The sequence below is a fragment of the Tachyglossus aculeatus genome, chromosome X2, assembly GCF_015852505.1.
Source record: "Tachyglossus aculeatus isolate mTacAcu1 chromosome X2, mTacAcu1.pri, whole genome shotgun sequence".
NCBI classification, from domain to species: Eukaryota; Metazoa; Chordata; class Mammalia; order Monotremata; family Tachyglossidae; genus Tachyglossus; species Tachyglossus aculeatus.
This window is the reverse complement of record NC_052100.1, coordinates 11,138,797-11,155,604: the sequence shown is the minus strand read 5'-3', so window position 1 is coordinate 11,155,604 and position 16,808 is coordinate 11,138,797. Positions and strand designations below refer to the sequence as shown.

At 46.7% G+C, this 16,808-nt stretch overlaps 1 protein-coding gene across 4 annotated transcripts in view; it reads left to right on the top strand.

Moving 5' to 3' along the window:
- Positions 1 to 16,808, top strand: part of SMARCA4 (SWI/SNF related, matrix associated, actin dependent regulator of chromatin, subfamily a, member 4) — an 86,244-nt gene that overhangs the window by 51,127 nt on the left and 18,309 nt on the right. For 2 of the 4 annotated variants that reach the window (XM_038771413.1, XM_038771414.1), the window contains 9 exons: positions 96 to 203; positions 3,799 to 3,885; positions 4,571 to 4,617; positions 4,960 to 5,126; positions 9,269 to 9,432; positions 11,992 to 12,219; positions 12,494 to 12,589; positions 12,869 to 12,946; positions 15,081 to 15,299. In XM_038771413.1, coding sequence (XP_038627341.1) covers positions 96 to 203; positions 3,799 to 3,885; positions 4,571 to 4,617; positions 4,960 to 5,126; positions 9,269 to 9,432; positions 11,992 to 12,219; positions 12,494 to 12,589; positions 12,869 to 12,946; positions 15,081 to 15,299 — 1,194 coding nt within the window. The remainder of the gene's footprint in view (positions 1 to 95; positions 204 to 3,798; positions 3,886 to 4,570; positions 4,618 to 4,959; positions 5,127 to 9,268; positions 9,433 to 11,991; positions 12,220 to 12,493; positions 12,590 to 12,868; positions 12,947 to 15,080; positions 15,300 to 16,808) is intronic. The other 2 variants (XM_038771416.1, XM_038771415.1) reach the window with 1 other exon arrangement.

The following is a 16,808-nucleotide window of genomic DNA, read 5'->3' as shown; positions in this document are numbered from 1 at the left end:
GGGGTTTTAAAGAACCGCTGTCGTTTTTTGTGGAGTTTTCTGTTTGGTCATTTATTCATTTATTTACAACAGGCATCTCTTCTGATTCATTTCAGGTGGAATATGTGATCAAGTGCGACATGTCTGCGTTACAGCGAGTGCTCTACCGACATATGCAGGCCAAAGGAGTGCTGCTCACCGATGGATCCGAGAAAGATAAGAAGGTTCGGCGCTAAAATTCTGCGTCTGAGGACCTTTGCTGTGATTACGTGATATCTCGCAATCGCGGCCTATTGCTAAAAACAGATTTCCCTCTCCCGTTTGGTGCGTCATACCGATAGAAGGCAAATGCATGAGCTAGGACCAGAGCTGAAAGTAAGCCATGCCATCCAAGCGTCACGCTGGTGCGGCCGTGCTGGCGTGAATTATTTCTAAGCGGTTGTTTGGCCCTCCCCATTTCTGGCACTGAGTCACCATCTCCCTGCAGCTCAGATGAGTGGCTCCTGTGCCTGATTGGGAAGCTCTGGGACTCCATGGTGGTGCGGGGATTGGACTGGCTCCTTACTGGTTTGGGGGCTCTGAGAATTCATCTGTGCACAGAGGAACAGGCATAGTGCAGGGCCCAGGCTGCGGTTTTTCAGGATCCCAGTAGGGCTTAGAGGAGGCACGGGTTGCTTCAGGGTGGGAACCGGGGGGAAACCGGCCTGCGCTCCCACTGCTTCGGCTCTTCCGGCTTAGCGGGACCCGGCCCAGAGACCCGTGAGGTTCCTTCCCGCCGTCGTTGCCCGGTTGTGAGTCCAGGTGGACGGCCTTCATTTCCTCTTCTCCCACTCCTGCATAGCCCTGATTTTGCTCCCGTTATTCACCCCTCCCTCAGCCCCACAGCACTCACATGTAGATCCGTAATTGATTTATATTAACGTCTGTCTCCCTGCTCTGGACTGCGAGCTTGTTGTGGACAGGGAATGTGGCTATCAGCTCTGTTGTATTGTGCTCTCCCAAGCACTTAGTACAATGCTCTGCACACAGTAGGTGCTCAATAAATACTATTGATTATCCAGGGCCTATTCCCGAAGGACTCTGGGCCCGAAGGAGCAGAAGCGGGGAGAAGGGTCTGGAGACAGACACATCAGGAATGATGAACTGTTAAAACGTAACGTCATCACACAGAATAAAAGCAAACTCAGTAAGGGTCTGTGGCCAGAAAAGCAGAATTTCAGGATTTCTCGGGGCTCAGAGTGCCAGGGCCGCCTGTAGCCACGGCAACAGCTACCCCAGCCACCAGTCTTCCTGCATTCTTGTGGTGGCCTCATGCTACCAGGGTGGTGGAAGGCGGGATGGGATGGAGTCTCCTCGATGGCACGAAGGAGAGTCGGGGCTGGTTCCCGAGGAGGCAGCTTGACTGTGTGGTGTGGGGGAGGGAGGGATGCCAGTAGCACAAGGCAGCAGCTTTTATCCCCAGATCGGCATGCACGGAGCTTGCCAGGAGCAGGGCCGCTGAGGGGCAGAAGGGATGGAGGTAGTTTCCATGGATGTACATAGGTGTACTTTGTCTTAATGTCTGTCTGCCCCTCTGGACTCTAAGCTTGTGAGGGAACACATCTACCAAATCGTATATTGTACTCAAGTGCTTAGTACAGTGCTCTGCACACAGCGTTTAATAAATAGGATTGATTTACGTTCCTCAAGGCTCAGTTCTGGGTCCCCTTCTATTCTCCATCTAGACCCACTCCCTTGGAGAACTCATTCACTCCCATGACTTCAACTACCACCTCTATACAGATGATTCCCAAATTTACATCTCCAGCCCCGATCTCTCTTCCTCTCAGCAGTCTCACATTTCATCTTGTCTTCAGGACATATACCTGGATAACCCGGCGATACCTCAAGCTTAACATGTCCAAAGCAGAACTCTATCTTCCCACCCAAACCCTGCCCTCCCCGTGACTTTCCTGTCACTGTAGGCGCCACCACCACCTCCCCGTCTCACAAGTCTATAATCTTGGTGTTATCCTCGAATCATCTTTCGCATTCAACCCACTCATTCAGTCTGTCACTAAGTCCTGTCGGTTCAACCTTCACAGCATTGGTAAAATCTGCCCTTTCCTCCCCATCCAAACTGCCGTCACGTTCATCCAAGCACTTATCCTTTCCCGCCTTGATGGCTGCATCAGCCTCCTTGCTGCCCTCCCTGCATCCTGCCTCTCTCCACTCCGGTCTGTATTTCACTCCGCTGCCCGGATCATTTTTCTATAAAAGCGTTCAGTCCACGTTTCCCTACTCCTCAAAAATCTCCAGTGGTTGTCCATCCACCTCCAAATCAAACAGAAACTCCTTCCTATTGGCTTTTGAAGCACTCAGCCACCTTACCTCCTACTGCAACCCAGACCACACACTTTCGTTCCTCTAATCATCATCAGTCGTATTTATTGAGCGCTTACTATGTGTAATTAATGTCTGTGTCCTCCTCTAGACTGTGAGCTTGTTGTGGACAGGGAACATATAACTCTGTTATATTGTACTCTCCCAAGTGCTTAGTACAGTGCTCGGCACACAGTAAGCGCTCAATAAATATCAGTCAATCAGTGGTATTTACTGAGAATTGTGGTATTTGTTAAACACTTACTCTGTGCCAGGCACTGTATTAAGCGCTGCGCTTACTGTATGCAGAGCACTGTAATAATTGCTTGGGAAAGGGCAACGTAGCCCGGTTGGTGGACCCATTCCCTGCCCACAAGGAGCCCACAGTCTAAAGGGGGAGAACAGATGCATTTGAGTGAACCTTACGTGAAAATAATCAACTTTCTTAGCCTAAGTTGAATTTTCCCCATGTAACAAACAGCAAGTGTACGAGTAGAATCCAGGGCTACGAGTAGAATCCAGGGCTTCCTCTGAAGTGAGAATTTGCAAGTAGATGGGATCCAGTCTACCCAGGTCAGGAAGGGGAGGAATGAAACTCTGCTTCCTGTCTCCATTCTTTACCTTCCCCAGTCGGCACTTCACTATTACCAGATGATTTTTCTAAAAGGACACTGTGCACTCAGTAACCTTCAGTGGTTACCCATGCCTCTCCAGTCAAGCAGAAACTCCTGGCTATTAGCTTGAAGGCACTCAGTTCTCTCCCCTCTACCCCCACTATATCTCAGCTTATGCTCCTTGTCCACCCCAAGATCACCTTTTCATTGAGCCTCGTTCTCGATTCTCCTGCCTCCGACCTGTTGCTCAAACCCTTTCTCTTGCCTGACACTCCCTCTTCCTTCAAATCTGCCCGCCGCCACCACTCTGTCTTCCAAACTCTCCTGGAAGCTCATATCCTCCTGTCTACCACTTCAGTACATATGCATTCCCAGCCACCCAAAAGAGTTATGTATATGGATTCACATACTCTATTCAAGTACCTATTAAATTGCTTATTTCAGCACCTAGTAAAAATCACTATTTGAGCTCAGTTACAATACTTGGACTCGACTATTTAAGCTCTGATTGTTTCTTCCTCCCGTTGGCAAATTTGGCGTCTTCCACAATTGGTTGTAAGCTCCCTAGGAGCTGGGATCATGTCTCTTACTTCTAGTAGCGCTCTGTCCAGTGCGCATAGTACGGTGCTCGCCATTAAGTAGGCGTTTACTGAATACTAGGGATTGATACGAGTGCGCGACACATCCATTTCCCTCAAGGAGTTTTGCGACCTAACCGGGGGGAGGTGGACGATTTCTACTGGTGGGTCTGTTGGGGGGGAAAGTTTATCTCCAGCTTTCTAGGATTGCCTCTGAGTTTGCCCTTTGATTGTGGTTTTGACTTGGGAATCTCTCCTTTACCTAGGGCAAAGGAGGCACCAAGACCCTGATGAACACTATCATGCAGCTGAGGAAGATCTGTAACCACCCTTACATGTTTCAGCACATAGAGGTAGGAACCGCGCGGTTTATATAAATTCCTGAACAGAATTTAAGACTTCCTGGGGAAGTAGATTTCAACAGGGCCTTTAGTATTTCCACTCACTTGCAGGTGGTAGTAGTAATGGTAATAATAGTCATGGCATCTGTTAAGCCCTGGGGTCGAGATAAGATCAGGTTGGACACAGTCTCTGGCCAATGTGGCAAACCCAGTCTAAGGAGGAAGAACAACAGGCACTGAAGTGCCGTTTCACAGATGAGGAAACTGAGAAGTGAAGTGAGGATAGGGTACCCTCCTCTTCATAGTCAAAATAGAGTGAAAGCTTTTTATATGTGCTGTGCCATGTGTAATATTTGGATCTCTTCAAAACAGTGGATTTTTTGTGGTGGGGTGCGGTGTGGGGGTCAGCCCTCCATTTGCGGAGGATCTGTCCTTTTAATAATAGAAATTTCTGCGCGTTTTTCTCATCTCAATTGCAGAGATACACTTGGGGGAAAATTCATTGGAAAATGAATAATCATTGTATTGTCCTTTTAAGACTGTCTTGCACCAGTGTCTGCCTTAAGTGGAGGGACATTACAGTTTCTTGACTTCATGGCGAGACGCTGGGTGGTTTCATAGGGGTGGGTCAGACTCATAAGCGGGTGAAGGTTTTTCCGTCTGTGGGGAATAAAGCGTTTTCTTTTTTTGGCCGCAGGAATCGTTTTCCGAACACCTAGGGTTTACTGGAGGCATTGTCCAAGGGTAAGGCAAATACTAATTTGGGGCTTTTCCAATGAAATTTGTTCGCATTTTCACATTTGACCTTCTTTTAAATGGTTAGTTTGACTATAACGTCCGGGACTGCATTGAAATAATTTTAACCCAGTGCAGATGGTCTGCTTTATCATTGATCTGTGGCCTTAGCTTCTGTGGCATCTTCTTTAAATGCCATCTTGCGTAAGACTCGATGCTGACCATTCCAGAAAGTATTTAAGTGAGCATGGAGAATCAATCATCTCCTCTTCCCGCTTTGAGAGGGCTTTGTTTCTAATGTCGTGGTATTTCACAGTATTTCACAGTTTTTGAATTTCTTTTACACACCAGGCTTGATTTATACCGAGCCTCCGGCAAATTCGAACTCTTGGACAGAATTCTTCCCAAGCTACGTGCTACCAACCACAAAGTCCTCCTGTTCTGTCAGATGACCTCCCTCATGACTATCATGGAAGATTATTTTGCATATCGTGGCTTCAAATACCTCAGGCTCGATGGTGAGTTCGATGGAGCACCTTTCTCCCTGTTCCTGAAAGGGATTCCCAGACAAGCAGCATGGCCTAATGGCAAGAGCACAGGCTTGGGAGACAGCGGACGTGGGTTCTAATCCCAGCTCTGCCGCTCGTCTGCTGTATGACCCTGGGCAAGTCATTTAACTTCTCTGTCCCTCTGTTACCTCATTGGTAAAATGGGGAACTAAATCTGTGAGGCCCCTGTGGGACAGGGACCGTGTCCAACCTGATTATGTTGTATCTACCCCAGCGCTTAGAACAGTGCTCGGTGCATAGTAAACACTTAACAAATACCATGATGATGATGATGATTGTCTATGTCATCATCATCATCAATCGTATTTATTGAGTGCTTACTGTGTGCAGAGCACTGTACTAAGCGCTTGGGAAGTACAAATTGGCAACATATAGAGACAGTCCCTACCCAACAGTGGACTCACAGTCTAAAAGGGGGAGACAGAGAACAAAACCAAACACACTAACAAAATAAAATAAATAGAATAGATATGTACAAGTAAAATAAATAAATAGAGTAATAAATATGTAGAAACATACATACTAACAAAATAAAATAAATAGAATAGATATGTACAAGTAAAATAAATAAATAGAGTAATAAATATGTGCAAACATATATACATATATACATGTCCCTTAAGAGGGAACATTGGTGCCATTTTGTGTATGAGAAAACCAAGGCACGTGAAAATGGTGGCCTGCCTTAGGTGCGTAAAACAGGTCAGTGTGTAGAAATGAGGTCTCCTGATTCATGGACTGTTCACTGGGCCCTGCTCCTCTCTGCTGGTTGTTGAGTGTTTTGAGGTGGATAAGTGCATCCTGTCTCCTTTTGCCAATGGAGCTAATTAGAAAGTCTCAAAAGAAAAATGGCCCCACACGAACTCAAGTGGTAGTAATCCATCTTAGCTATGCCTGGTGATAAGTAGGAGGAAAGCAGGAAGGACTTAATTTGCATTTGATTACTGGATACGTTCTGAATTGTTGCCTAAAGCTCTTCTGATCAGAGTTGGCCCAAAGTAGATTGGAAATTTTCCTTTCTTCTCATAATTGAATTTCCTTATGCTTGAAGCTGATGGGTGCCCTTTTCCAGTACCTGAATGCCCCAAATTGACAAAACAGTGTCACTTTGTAACACCTTTGCAGTTTGTCAAACGAAATGGGGGCCTAGTCTGAAGAAACATGGGAACCTTTCTCCTGGTTGTTTTGCAACTAGTCAAGAAATTGCAGCACTAAAAATACAGGAAACCCTGGCTGAGATTTAGCCTCCTCTTCTCTCCCGTCCCCCCCCACCCGCACTCCCTCTCATCATCATCAATCGTATTTATTGAGCGCTCACTATGTGCAGAGCACTGTACTAAGCGCTTGGGAAGTACAAATTGGCAACATATAGAGACAGTCCCTACCCAACAGTGGGCTCACAGTCTAAAAGGGGGAGACAGAGAACAAAACCAAACATACTAACAAAATCAAATAAATAGAATAGATATGTACAAATAAAATAAATAAATAAATAGAGTAATAAATGTGTACAAACATATATACATATATACAGGACATATATACATCATCATCATCAATCGTATTTATTGAGCGCTTACTATGTGCAGAGCACTGTACTAAGCGCTTGGGAAGTACAAATTGGCAACATATAGAGACAGTCCCTACCCAAGAGTGGGCTCACAGTCTAAAAGGGGGAGACAGAGAACAAAACCAAACAAACCAACAAAATAAAATAAATAGAATAGATATGTACCAATAAAATAAATAGAGTAATAAATATGTACAAACATATATACATATATACAGGACATATATACATATATACATTACAACATTACTGAAGTAAGGTAATCATCATCATCATCAATCGTATTTATTGAGCTCTTACTATGTGCAGAGCACTGTACTAAGCGCTTGGGAAGTACAAATTGGCAACATATAGAGACAGTCCCTACCCAACAGTGGGCTCACAGTCTAAAAGGGGGAGACAGAGAACAAAACCAAACATACCAACAAAATAAAATAAATAGGATAGATATGTACAAGCAAAATAATAAATAAATAGAGTAATAAATATGTACAACCATATATACATATATACAGGTGCTGTGGGGAAGGGAAGGAGGTAAGATGGGGGGCTGGAGAGGGGGACGAAGGGGAGAGGAAGGAAGGGGCTCAGTCTGGGAAGGCCTCCTGGAGGAGGTGAGCTCTCAGCAGGGCCTTGAAGGGACATATATACATTACAGCATTACTGAAGTCAGGTAATGTGCTGCTTACTCTAAAGCAGTAGTAAGACCAGCACTAAAAGAACTGGGGGAGACCTGGCAACTAAAGGAGTCTTTTATCGAAAGCAGGTTTGAGCCGTCTTGGCCCGAACCTAAACTGATTATGACACCACCCTAGCCGATAACTTTGGCCTCGGTTCGCTGTGGCAATCACAAACCATCCGGAGCAATACCCGGGTCTGCTTCATTCCACTGATGGAGACACGGCCTAAAATTGTTTTCTTTAGACCTCTGGTTTCTCAAGGGGGAAGTACCTTGAGGTATGCATTTTGCTAAGGGATCTGCACTGGCCTCAGTTTTGTGACTTTTGGCCTACTCCAGGCCAGCTTCCACCTAGCCCCCCCAAGTAGAGGCCTGGGATTTAAAGAGTTTGGATTGTGCCTCTGGTCACCCTGAGCCGGAAGGTCTCTGGTCTCTCTTCGGAGCCCGTAGGCGTGCCGGGCCATACGTGCCGCTCAAAGTCCATGGGCTGAGCAGTAGCCGGGCGTTCTTTGTGGGGATACTTGGAACACCCACCCCCAGATTTCGCATTGAAGTTACCCATAAAATAGATACAGTACAGAGTGACCAGAGCAAATCCCAAATAATCCAAACAGATCAGTCAGCCACGAGGTAGCATCGCGTTGAAGTTACCCATAGAATAGATAACAGTACAGAGTGACCAGAGCAAATCCCAAATAATCCAAACGGATCAGTCAGCCACGAGGCAGCATCGCGTTGAAGTTACCCATAAAATAGATACAGTACAGAGTGACCAGAGCAAATCCCAAATAATACAAACAGATCAGTCAGCTACGAGGCAGCAGGGATGCCGGATGGTTCGTGGAGCAGAGACTTTGGGAAAGGAAGGATCGAAACCCACGTCCAGGGCTGCAGACAGAGCTAAAGCCGGGCAGTTAGGTTTGACTGAAGTGTCTGGACTTGGGTAACCTCGAAGTTTTTTGGTTTGGGTTCTTTTTCTTGGACTGCATTTACATTTCAGTTGGATTGTGTACATTAATGTTAACTACTGGGTTACTACTGTGTAAATATTTTGGACAATTTTTTGTACTTGGAACACATTTGATGCACTTTACATCATTTGCTGTGGGCAAATTATACTCTGGCACATTTTCGCTTAATATTTTATTTGGAGCCAGTTGAGCACTAACTGGGATTTTTCGGTATTTTCTTGTGTGTGCCATTCCAGTGGGATTAATTAGCAATATAAAGTGTATATCACACGCACTTGGGAAGCAGCGTGACCTAGCGTTAAGAGGACGGGCCCAGGAGTTGGAGGACCTGGGTTTCTAGTCCCGACTCTGCCGCTTGTCTGCTGTGTGACCTTGGGCAAGTCATTTCGTGTGCCCCAGTTACCCCATCTGTAAAATGAGGATTAGTGCCCTGAGCCCCATGTGGAACAGTGGACGGTGTCCAACAGGATTATCTTGTATCTGCCCCAGCGCTTAGTACAGTGCCTGGCACATGAGTGCTTAACAATTACCATTAAGGAAAAGAAAAGACTGAGAGCCCTGTGCGGGACATGGACTATGTCCAACCTGATTATCTTGGGTCTGTGCATACACTGCCTGGCACCTAGGAAGTGCTTAAAATGTCATTTTTTTAAAAGTGTACATTTCAGTCCAAAGCAGACATGGCTCATCTGCTTTCCCCAAATGACCTTCTGGGTTCTTTATTTCTGTAGAGACAATTACCTGGGTGAAACCCTTTTTAAAGTGCAAATACGTGGGCACATCAGTTATGGGTGATTTTTATTGAGAGTCGTCTGTCTTTTCCTGGAGTTATGCCTCAAGATATGTCTCTTATCTTCCATTCCCCCACCAGGAACCACTAAAGCTGAAGATCGTGGCATGTTGCTAAAAACCTTCAATGAGCCAGGCTCTGAATATTTCATTTTTCTGCTGAGCACTCGGGCTGGGGGGCTGGGGCTGAACCTTCAGTCCGCTGATACTGTGATCATTTTTGACAGTGACTGGAATCCTCACCAGGTAAAAAAAGAAAACCAATTAAGCTAAGTAAATAGATTTCTGGTTCAGAGATTTCAAAAGGAAAATCTGTCTTCTGACAGAAAGGAGATGGCAAATAAGATGGCATTGGCATAGCAGCTTTCTCTGAAATAGCTTAGTTGATTCACATGCAGATAAATTATTCATTTTATTAAGGATGCCCTGAACCACCCACATGTATCTGACTTGATGTAGACCTCCAAAGAGGCTCTCATTGTATGAAAGTTCTTCTTACATGTAATCTTATGTATTATTCCTGCCAGGTTTTTCTGCGAGCAAGTTAGGGACAGATAGAATCCCTCATTTTACAAATGATGAAACCTGGAGGTGAAAGATTAAATCACTTGCCTGTGGGCACATAGACGACCTGGATTCTAGTCCCGCCACCAGAATCTTTACGTTTTTGAGTCAAAAAAAACTCTGCCGTTTGAAGGCTCTCGTTTGATGTAAAGTGATGTCATAAATGAGAGAAAGACCATCTTTGCCACAGGAATTAGAGAGTCTGAGATTTAGCCTCTTTTCCTCCCTGTGCACCCAAGTGGTAAAAAAACAGATAAACTTTTGCTGCCTTTTTAAGAAGATGTGAAGGGGAACGGGTCTACCAACTCTGTTATATTGTACTCTCCCGAGCATTTAGAACTCTGTGTGCTCTGCACACAGGAAGCACTCAATAAATACAAATGATTGATTAATGAATTGATATGAAGTGTAAAGCCCAGTGCGTGTTTGGGGCTCACTTAATTCCTGCGTTCCCCACCCAGCCTCCAACCTCTCCCCTCTCTAGTCCACACTTCACTCTGCTGCCAGGACAGGTTTTCTAAAACCGTATTCTGTGCATGCCTGAGACGCTAATTGCCCACTCCTCTCTGTGTCAAGTAGAAACTCTTCACCGTTGGCTTAAAGGCACACAGTCGGCCCCCTCTCTCCTACAACCCAGCCCAAACACTTGGTCCTCTGATGCCAACCTACTCACTGGGCCCCTCTCACATCCGTCTTGCCAGCGACTTGTTCACACCCTCCCTCCTGCCTGGAGCACCTCCCCAATTTCCTATCCAGCAGGCCATCAATCTCCCCATCTTCAAAGCCCTATTAAAATCACATCTCCTTCAGGAAGCCTTCCCCGACCACCCTCTCCCCCAATCCCCACTCTATTTGCCCTCTCTTCTGTGTCAGCAATGCACTCGGCCCTGTATTCCTTAAGCACTTTGAGAGTCACCCCACCCCCTGCCACACTTATCTCCCTATCCGTATACTCTGCTGCCTCCCTTAACTGTCCTTTTTTTTCTTAAAAGTATCTGGTCTCTCCCACTGGGTTGTAAGCTCCTTGAGGGCAGGGATGGTGTCTGCCAAATCTATTGCATTATCATCTCCTAAGTGCTTTGTACAGTGTCCTGCGCCCAGTAAGTGCTCAGTAAATACCACTGATGGGCACACCAATACTCAGAGCCCTTCTAAAATCACATCTCCTGCGGGAGGCCTCCATGACTAATCTCTTGCCCCTCTCCCCCCCTCATCACACACAAACACACACTGTATCATCTATGCACTCGAGTCATTGCTCGCTAGACATTTAAGTACTCAATCGTATTTATTGAGTATTATTATTATTAGTAGTAGTAGTAGTAGTAGTAATATTGAGAATTATTGAGTATTATTGAGTATTACTCGCTCCATCCCTTCCCCCACAGCACGTTTAAACTCTGTTGCTTCCACAACCTGTAATTTATTTTAGTGTCTGTCTTCCCCTCCCACCCCAAGGACAGGGACCATATCAACTACCCAAGTATAGAGTAAGCGCTCAGTAAATATTCTCGATTGATTGATCACTTGTCTCCCTTTTCACCCATTTTCTAGATCTTTACAAATCATTTCTGCTCATGTTATTGCCTGACCAGGCTTTTAGATGTAACATGGATATGTAATTTCATGAGTCGGAATCTATGCTGTTGATAACTGAGCAGCCTATTTTAATGTTCTTAATCGTAGTGGAGGGGAAGGGCCATTCTGTGCAGCCGTGGAAGAGGGTAAGGTATGAAAACAAATATTCATCTTCAGTATCCAACACGCTGGACAAAGCTTTTCTTGCTTTTTGTTTTTCTTGGTGGGGGGGCAAGGGGGTTGGTCTATTGCCAGTGTCCCCCAAGAAAGACGGCAAGGGACAACTCGGGTGAAAACACCCACATCCTGACAGCGTATGGGACAGAATAACGGCAGACTGTGCTGTTGTCCCCTGGAAACACTAAGATCCGTTCAGAGTCTCTGAGGAACCTCAGACCCTGCTTCATTATCAGTCATCCACTTTGAAGGAAGAACGTTACCTTCTACATTCCTCTCTCTCTCTCTTCCCCTCACCAAGCAGCACCTTAGCCCAAATTCACTGTCCTGTTAATCTCTCGTTCACTGGGGCCATTTCCACCTGGAGCGATGAAGTTCGGCCAGGCCGTTCGGGGTGCCAGATGTTCCCTTTTGTGGAGGCAGAATCAAATACTTGTCTTGGTGAGAGTTGGGTGAAACTGATCGGCAAACAATTCCTCGTTGCAGGACTTGCAAGCCCAGGACCGAGCCCATCGTATTGGGCAGCAGAACGAGGTACGTGTCCTCCGTCTCTGCACGGTCAATAGTGTGGAAGAGAAGATCCTAGCAGCAGCCAAGTACAAGCTGAACGTTGATCAGAAAGTGATCCAGGCTGGTATGTTTGACCAGAAGTCCTCCAGCCACGAAAGAAGAGCTTTCCTGCAAGCGATTCTAGAGCACGAGGAGCAGGATGAGGTAAAAAAACTCTGCACACTCCTTCCTTCCGTCCTCCCACGTGTGAATGGTGAATGCATGGGCAGCTTTCATTTTTTTTTTGATATATATACATATATATATATATATATATATTTTTTTTTGCTCTCTTATTTTTTTGCATCCCTGGAGTAAAGGGAGTGTGGGCTGAAAGGAAAGAGGATGAGTACTTGATTTTCTTGAAAGTGATTTTTAGTGCTGGTGAAAGATGCCGGATTGACAGCCCTGGAGACTGAAGTCCTCTATTTATCCACAGAGCAGACACAGCACGGGCAGCGGCAGTGCAAGCTTCGCCCACACTGCCCCTCCGCCAATGTGCCTCAACCCCGACTTGGAGGAACCACCTCTAAAGGTGAGAGGGGTAGTTCAGTCTCCATGCCCATTCAATCCTTGGCTTCTCTGCTGAGGTGGCCAGCAAGGGGGCCAAATCTGGTGTGTGTGCGTGTGTGTATGTGTGTGTTTTTTGTTGCGATGTGGATACGTGTCCACTGGAAACTGGACGGAAACCACCAACTCATTTCCCATGGACCACCGAATAGCTGTCAGGTGGTAAAGACTGTCGGTGTCAGTTCCAACCACTTCCACGCCCGGGGCATTTTGTCAGTTGAATTAAGGTTCTGCAATCTTCTAGGAAGAAGACGAGGTTCCCGATGATGAAACGGTTAACCAGATGATTGCGCGACACGAAGAGGAGTTTGACCTTTTCATGGTAAGTGTGGCGGGATGCGCGTAAGTCGTCAGTGGCATGAGTAGAGAGCGCGGGATTAGGGGCTCGGTGAATACCGCCGATGGGCAGACCAATACGCCTTTGAGGGTCGTGACAGTCCAAAGGGGAGAGAGGGGCAGTTGCTTACAAGCGCAGGAGGAAGAGCAAGGGTACAACCAGGAATAGCCAGGAAAATGGCAAGGTGAATAGGTCGGTAAACAGGAAGAATAAATAAGTAAGGCCTTGGGAGAGCACGATAGTAGACGGTCTCTGCCTTCAAGGATCTTCGAGGATGGTCCAAATTGGGGGAGAGGGGAGGTTGCTTACAACTGCAGGGGGAAGGGCAGGGATACACAACCGGGAATAGCAAGAGCATGGCAAGGTGAATAGATCGGCAGGCGTGAGGAATAAAGAAGTAGTGTACGTAGAGCCCCGACAGTGGCATTGCCGTGAAGCCGAAGGAAAGCTCCGTGTTCGTAAACGCTACGGATGTATGCTTTTCCTGTGTCTGGTTAAGAATCTGCAAGGGGGTGGTGCTTGTAACTTTCCGTGCCCTAGAAAATTTGGGAAGGGAAAATGCTTCAGAAAACAATGGTCTCTTTATCCAGAGTGAGCGCTTACTATGTGCCCGGCACTGTACTAATAAATTACTAATTTATTACTAATAAATTAATCAGATTGGAGACGGTCCCTGTCCCGTGAGGGGCTCACAGTCTCAGTCCCCATTTTACAGGTGAGGGAACTGAGGCGCAGAGGAGTGAAGTGACTTGCCCAAGGTCACGCAGCAGATGTGGCAGAGCTGGGATTAGAACCCGGGTCCCCTGACTTCCAGGACCGTGCCAGATATGGGTCTGTACTTCTGGCGCCATCCCTCCTTGTAATAAAGGGACACTCGTGCCTGACCCTTGAACAATATCTCTGTCCCTGTGATTTGAATGTGCTTGATGGGCAGAGCCTACACTTTCTGAGCAGCCTGTTTATTTACCGGGCTTTGCAGCATTTCTTTTCAGTGGGGGTGGAAATGATTTTGAAATTTCAGGCTCTTAGGGAGGACATTAAAATTCCCCTCCAGTGCCCTTGCATCTCCAGGATTCTCGTGGCACCTCTTGTCTCTAGATGGAAGTTGGATTCGGAACGGAGGGCCGGATTTGCTCTTTAGTAGAAAGCCCCCCACTACTGTGGGGACGGGGGAGGTTAATGTTGATAACTGGTATTTGTTAAGCGTTTACTCTGCGTCAGGCACTGTACGCTGGGGGGGATACAAGATAATCGGGTCGTACACAGTCCCTGTTCCGCATAGGGCTCCCAGGCTCAATCCCCATTTTACAGATGAGGTAACTGAGGCCTAGAGAATGAACTGGTCATAGGAGATTGGCAGCTGCAGATCTGAGAGCTCTAATGTACATATGAACCTTGTTTGACTTCATCTGTTATCGGATTGAGATCCCCTCGGCACTGTACTCACTCGGGCTTTGTGGGGGGTGGGGGGAAGAGCAATGAACTGAAATTATTTTGAAACCAAAGTTTCTCCTTTGGAGTTGTTTAAAATAGAGGCGGTGCATCTCTTTTTTGGTGGGGGGGTTGGGGGAGTGCGGGAGTGGAGGGATGGGGAGGTATCATCATCATCATCAATCGTATTTATTGAGCGCTTACTGTGTGCAGAGCACTGTACTAAGCGCTTGGGAAGTACAAATTGGCAACATATAGAGACAGTCCCTACCCAACAGTGGGCTCACAGTCTAAAAGGCATTGACTATGTGCCAGGAATTGTACTAAGCACTGGGCTAGATACAAGCTAATCAGGTTGGACACAGTCCATGTCCTACATTGGACTGTCTTCGTCCCATTTTATAGATGAGGTAACCGAGGCATAGAGATGTGAAGTGACTTGCCCCAAGTCACACAGCAGCAGACAAGTGGCAGAGTCGGGATTAGAACCCAGGTTCTTCTGACTCTCAGGCCTGGGCTCTACCCACTAGGCCAATGCTGCTTCTGACTCGGTTTCTGGGCGTTTTGCGTTTGCAGTTGTATTTCAACCCAGTAAGGTTTCCAGATTGGAGTAGAAGTGGCCAGGGACCCCCTTTAATGACCATGCTAACTGTCCCTGTGGCCTCTGCCCCACTTTCACTATGTAAAGCGCATGGATCTGGACCGCAGACGGGAGGAAGCCCGCAATCCCAAAAGAAAGCCACGCCTGATGGAGGAAGATGAGCTTCCTTCTTGGATTATTAAGGATGATGCTGAAGTGGAGAGGCTGACCTGTGAAGAGGAGGAAGAAAAAATGTTTGGCCGCGGTTCCCGCCATCGTAAAGAAGTGGACTACAGCGACTCCCTGACTGAGAAGCAGTGGCTCAAGGTATATACTGTAGGTGACTGCTTCATTTTGCGATCACTTAAAACTGGCCAGAAGGACCTTAGTTTGTGCTGAGAGAAAACCTCCCCTCGGTACGAGGGAAAGTGACTTTCAGGACTCCATCGGTGGTGTTTCATGGAAATCTGACAGCCGGCCATCTTAAAGGACACTTTGCATAATTGTCTCTAATCGCAGTCTCAATAAGCTTTGAGCAACCAATTAATCGACTGGTGCCTTTTCACATATGTCAAACCACTGACCCACCTTACTCATTGAGGAGTTCTGAAGCTGCAGAGGAGAGAGGTCGGGGCTGGAGAGGTATTTACTGAGCGCTCACTGTACTAAGCCCTTAGAGAAAGTAGAAGCCAATAGAGTTGGTAGAAAAGATCCCAGCCCACAGAGAGCGTAGTTGACAGGGGAAGACAGGCATGAAGATTAATAGGGACATCCCTTCTACACTGTAAACCCGTTGTGGGCAGGGATTGTCTCTCTCTATTGCTAAATTGTACTTTCCAAGTGCTTAGTACAGTGCTCTGCGCACAGTAAATGCTCAATAAATTTGAATGAAAGAGTAGAGCATAAGGATATGTACACACGTGCAGTGGGGCTGGGGCAAAGTGCATAAGGAGCACACTGTCAATCAAATGTGTAGGTGACGCAGAGCAGGAGGGCAGGTAGGGGAAATGAGGGCTTACTCAGGGAAAGGACTCTTGGAGGAGTTGGGATTTTAGGAGGGTTTTGAAGGTGGGGAGAGTAGTAGACTGTAGGCAAGGATGTAGGCAAGGAGGCGATGGCAGGATAGACTAAATCAAAGTACAGTGAGTAGAGGGGGAGGTGTCAGAGAAGCAAAGTTGTGCTGATTCGGTTGTAGTAGATTAGCGAGGTAGGACGGAGAGAGCTGCTTTCCTTAAAGCCAATGGAAAGGAGTTTCTGTTTTGATGTGGAGGTAGATGGATAACCATTGGAGGTTTTTGAGGAGTGCAGAGATGTAGACTGAATGGGTTTTTCAGAAAAGTGAGCCAGGTGAGCAGAGCGAGATACGGACTGGAGAGGGGCGATACAGGAGGCAGGGAGGTCAGCAAGGAGGCTGAGGCAATAGGCAAGGCGGGATAGGATAAGTGATTGGATCAGCGTGGTAGCAGTTTGGGTGGAGAGGAAAGGTCGGGTCCTAGAGATGATGTGAAGGTAGAACCAACAGGATTTTATGACATTGAATTTGCCGGTTGAATGGGACAGATGAGGATAATTATGGGCTCGTGAGGCAGGGTCTACAGAAATGGGAAAATCTCAGGAAGGACAGGGTTTGGGTGGGAAGATGAGATCCGTTTTGGGCATGTTAAGTTTGAGGTCTCGGCAGGACAGTATACAAAGCTGCAGAGGAGAGAGGTCAGGGCTAGAGAGGTGGATTTGGGAATCATCCCTGGAGTGATGGTAGTTAAAGCCATAATAATAATAATAATGGCATTTATTAAGCGCTTACTATGTACAAAGCACTGTTCTAAGCGCTGGGGA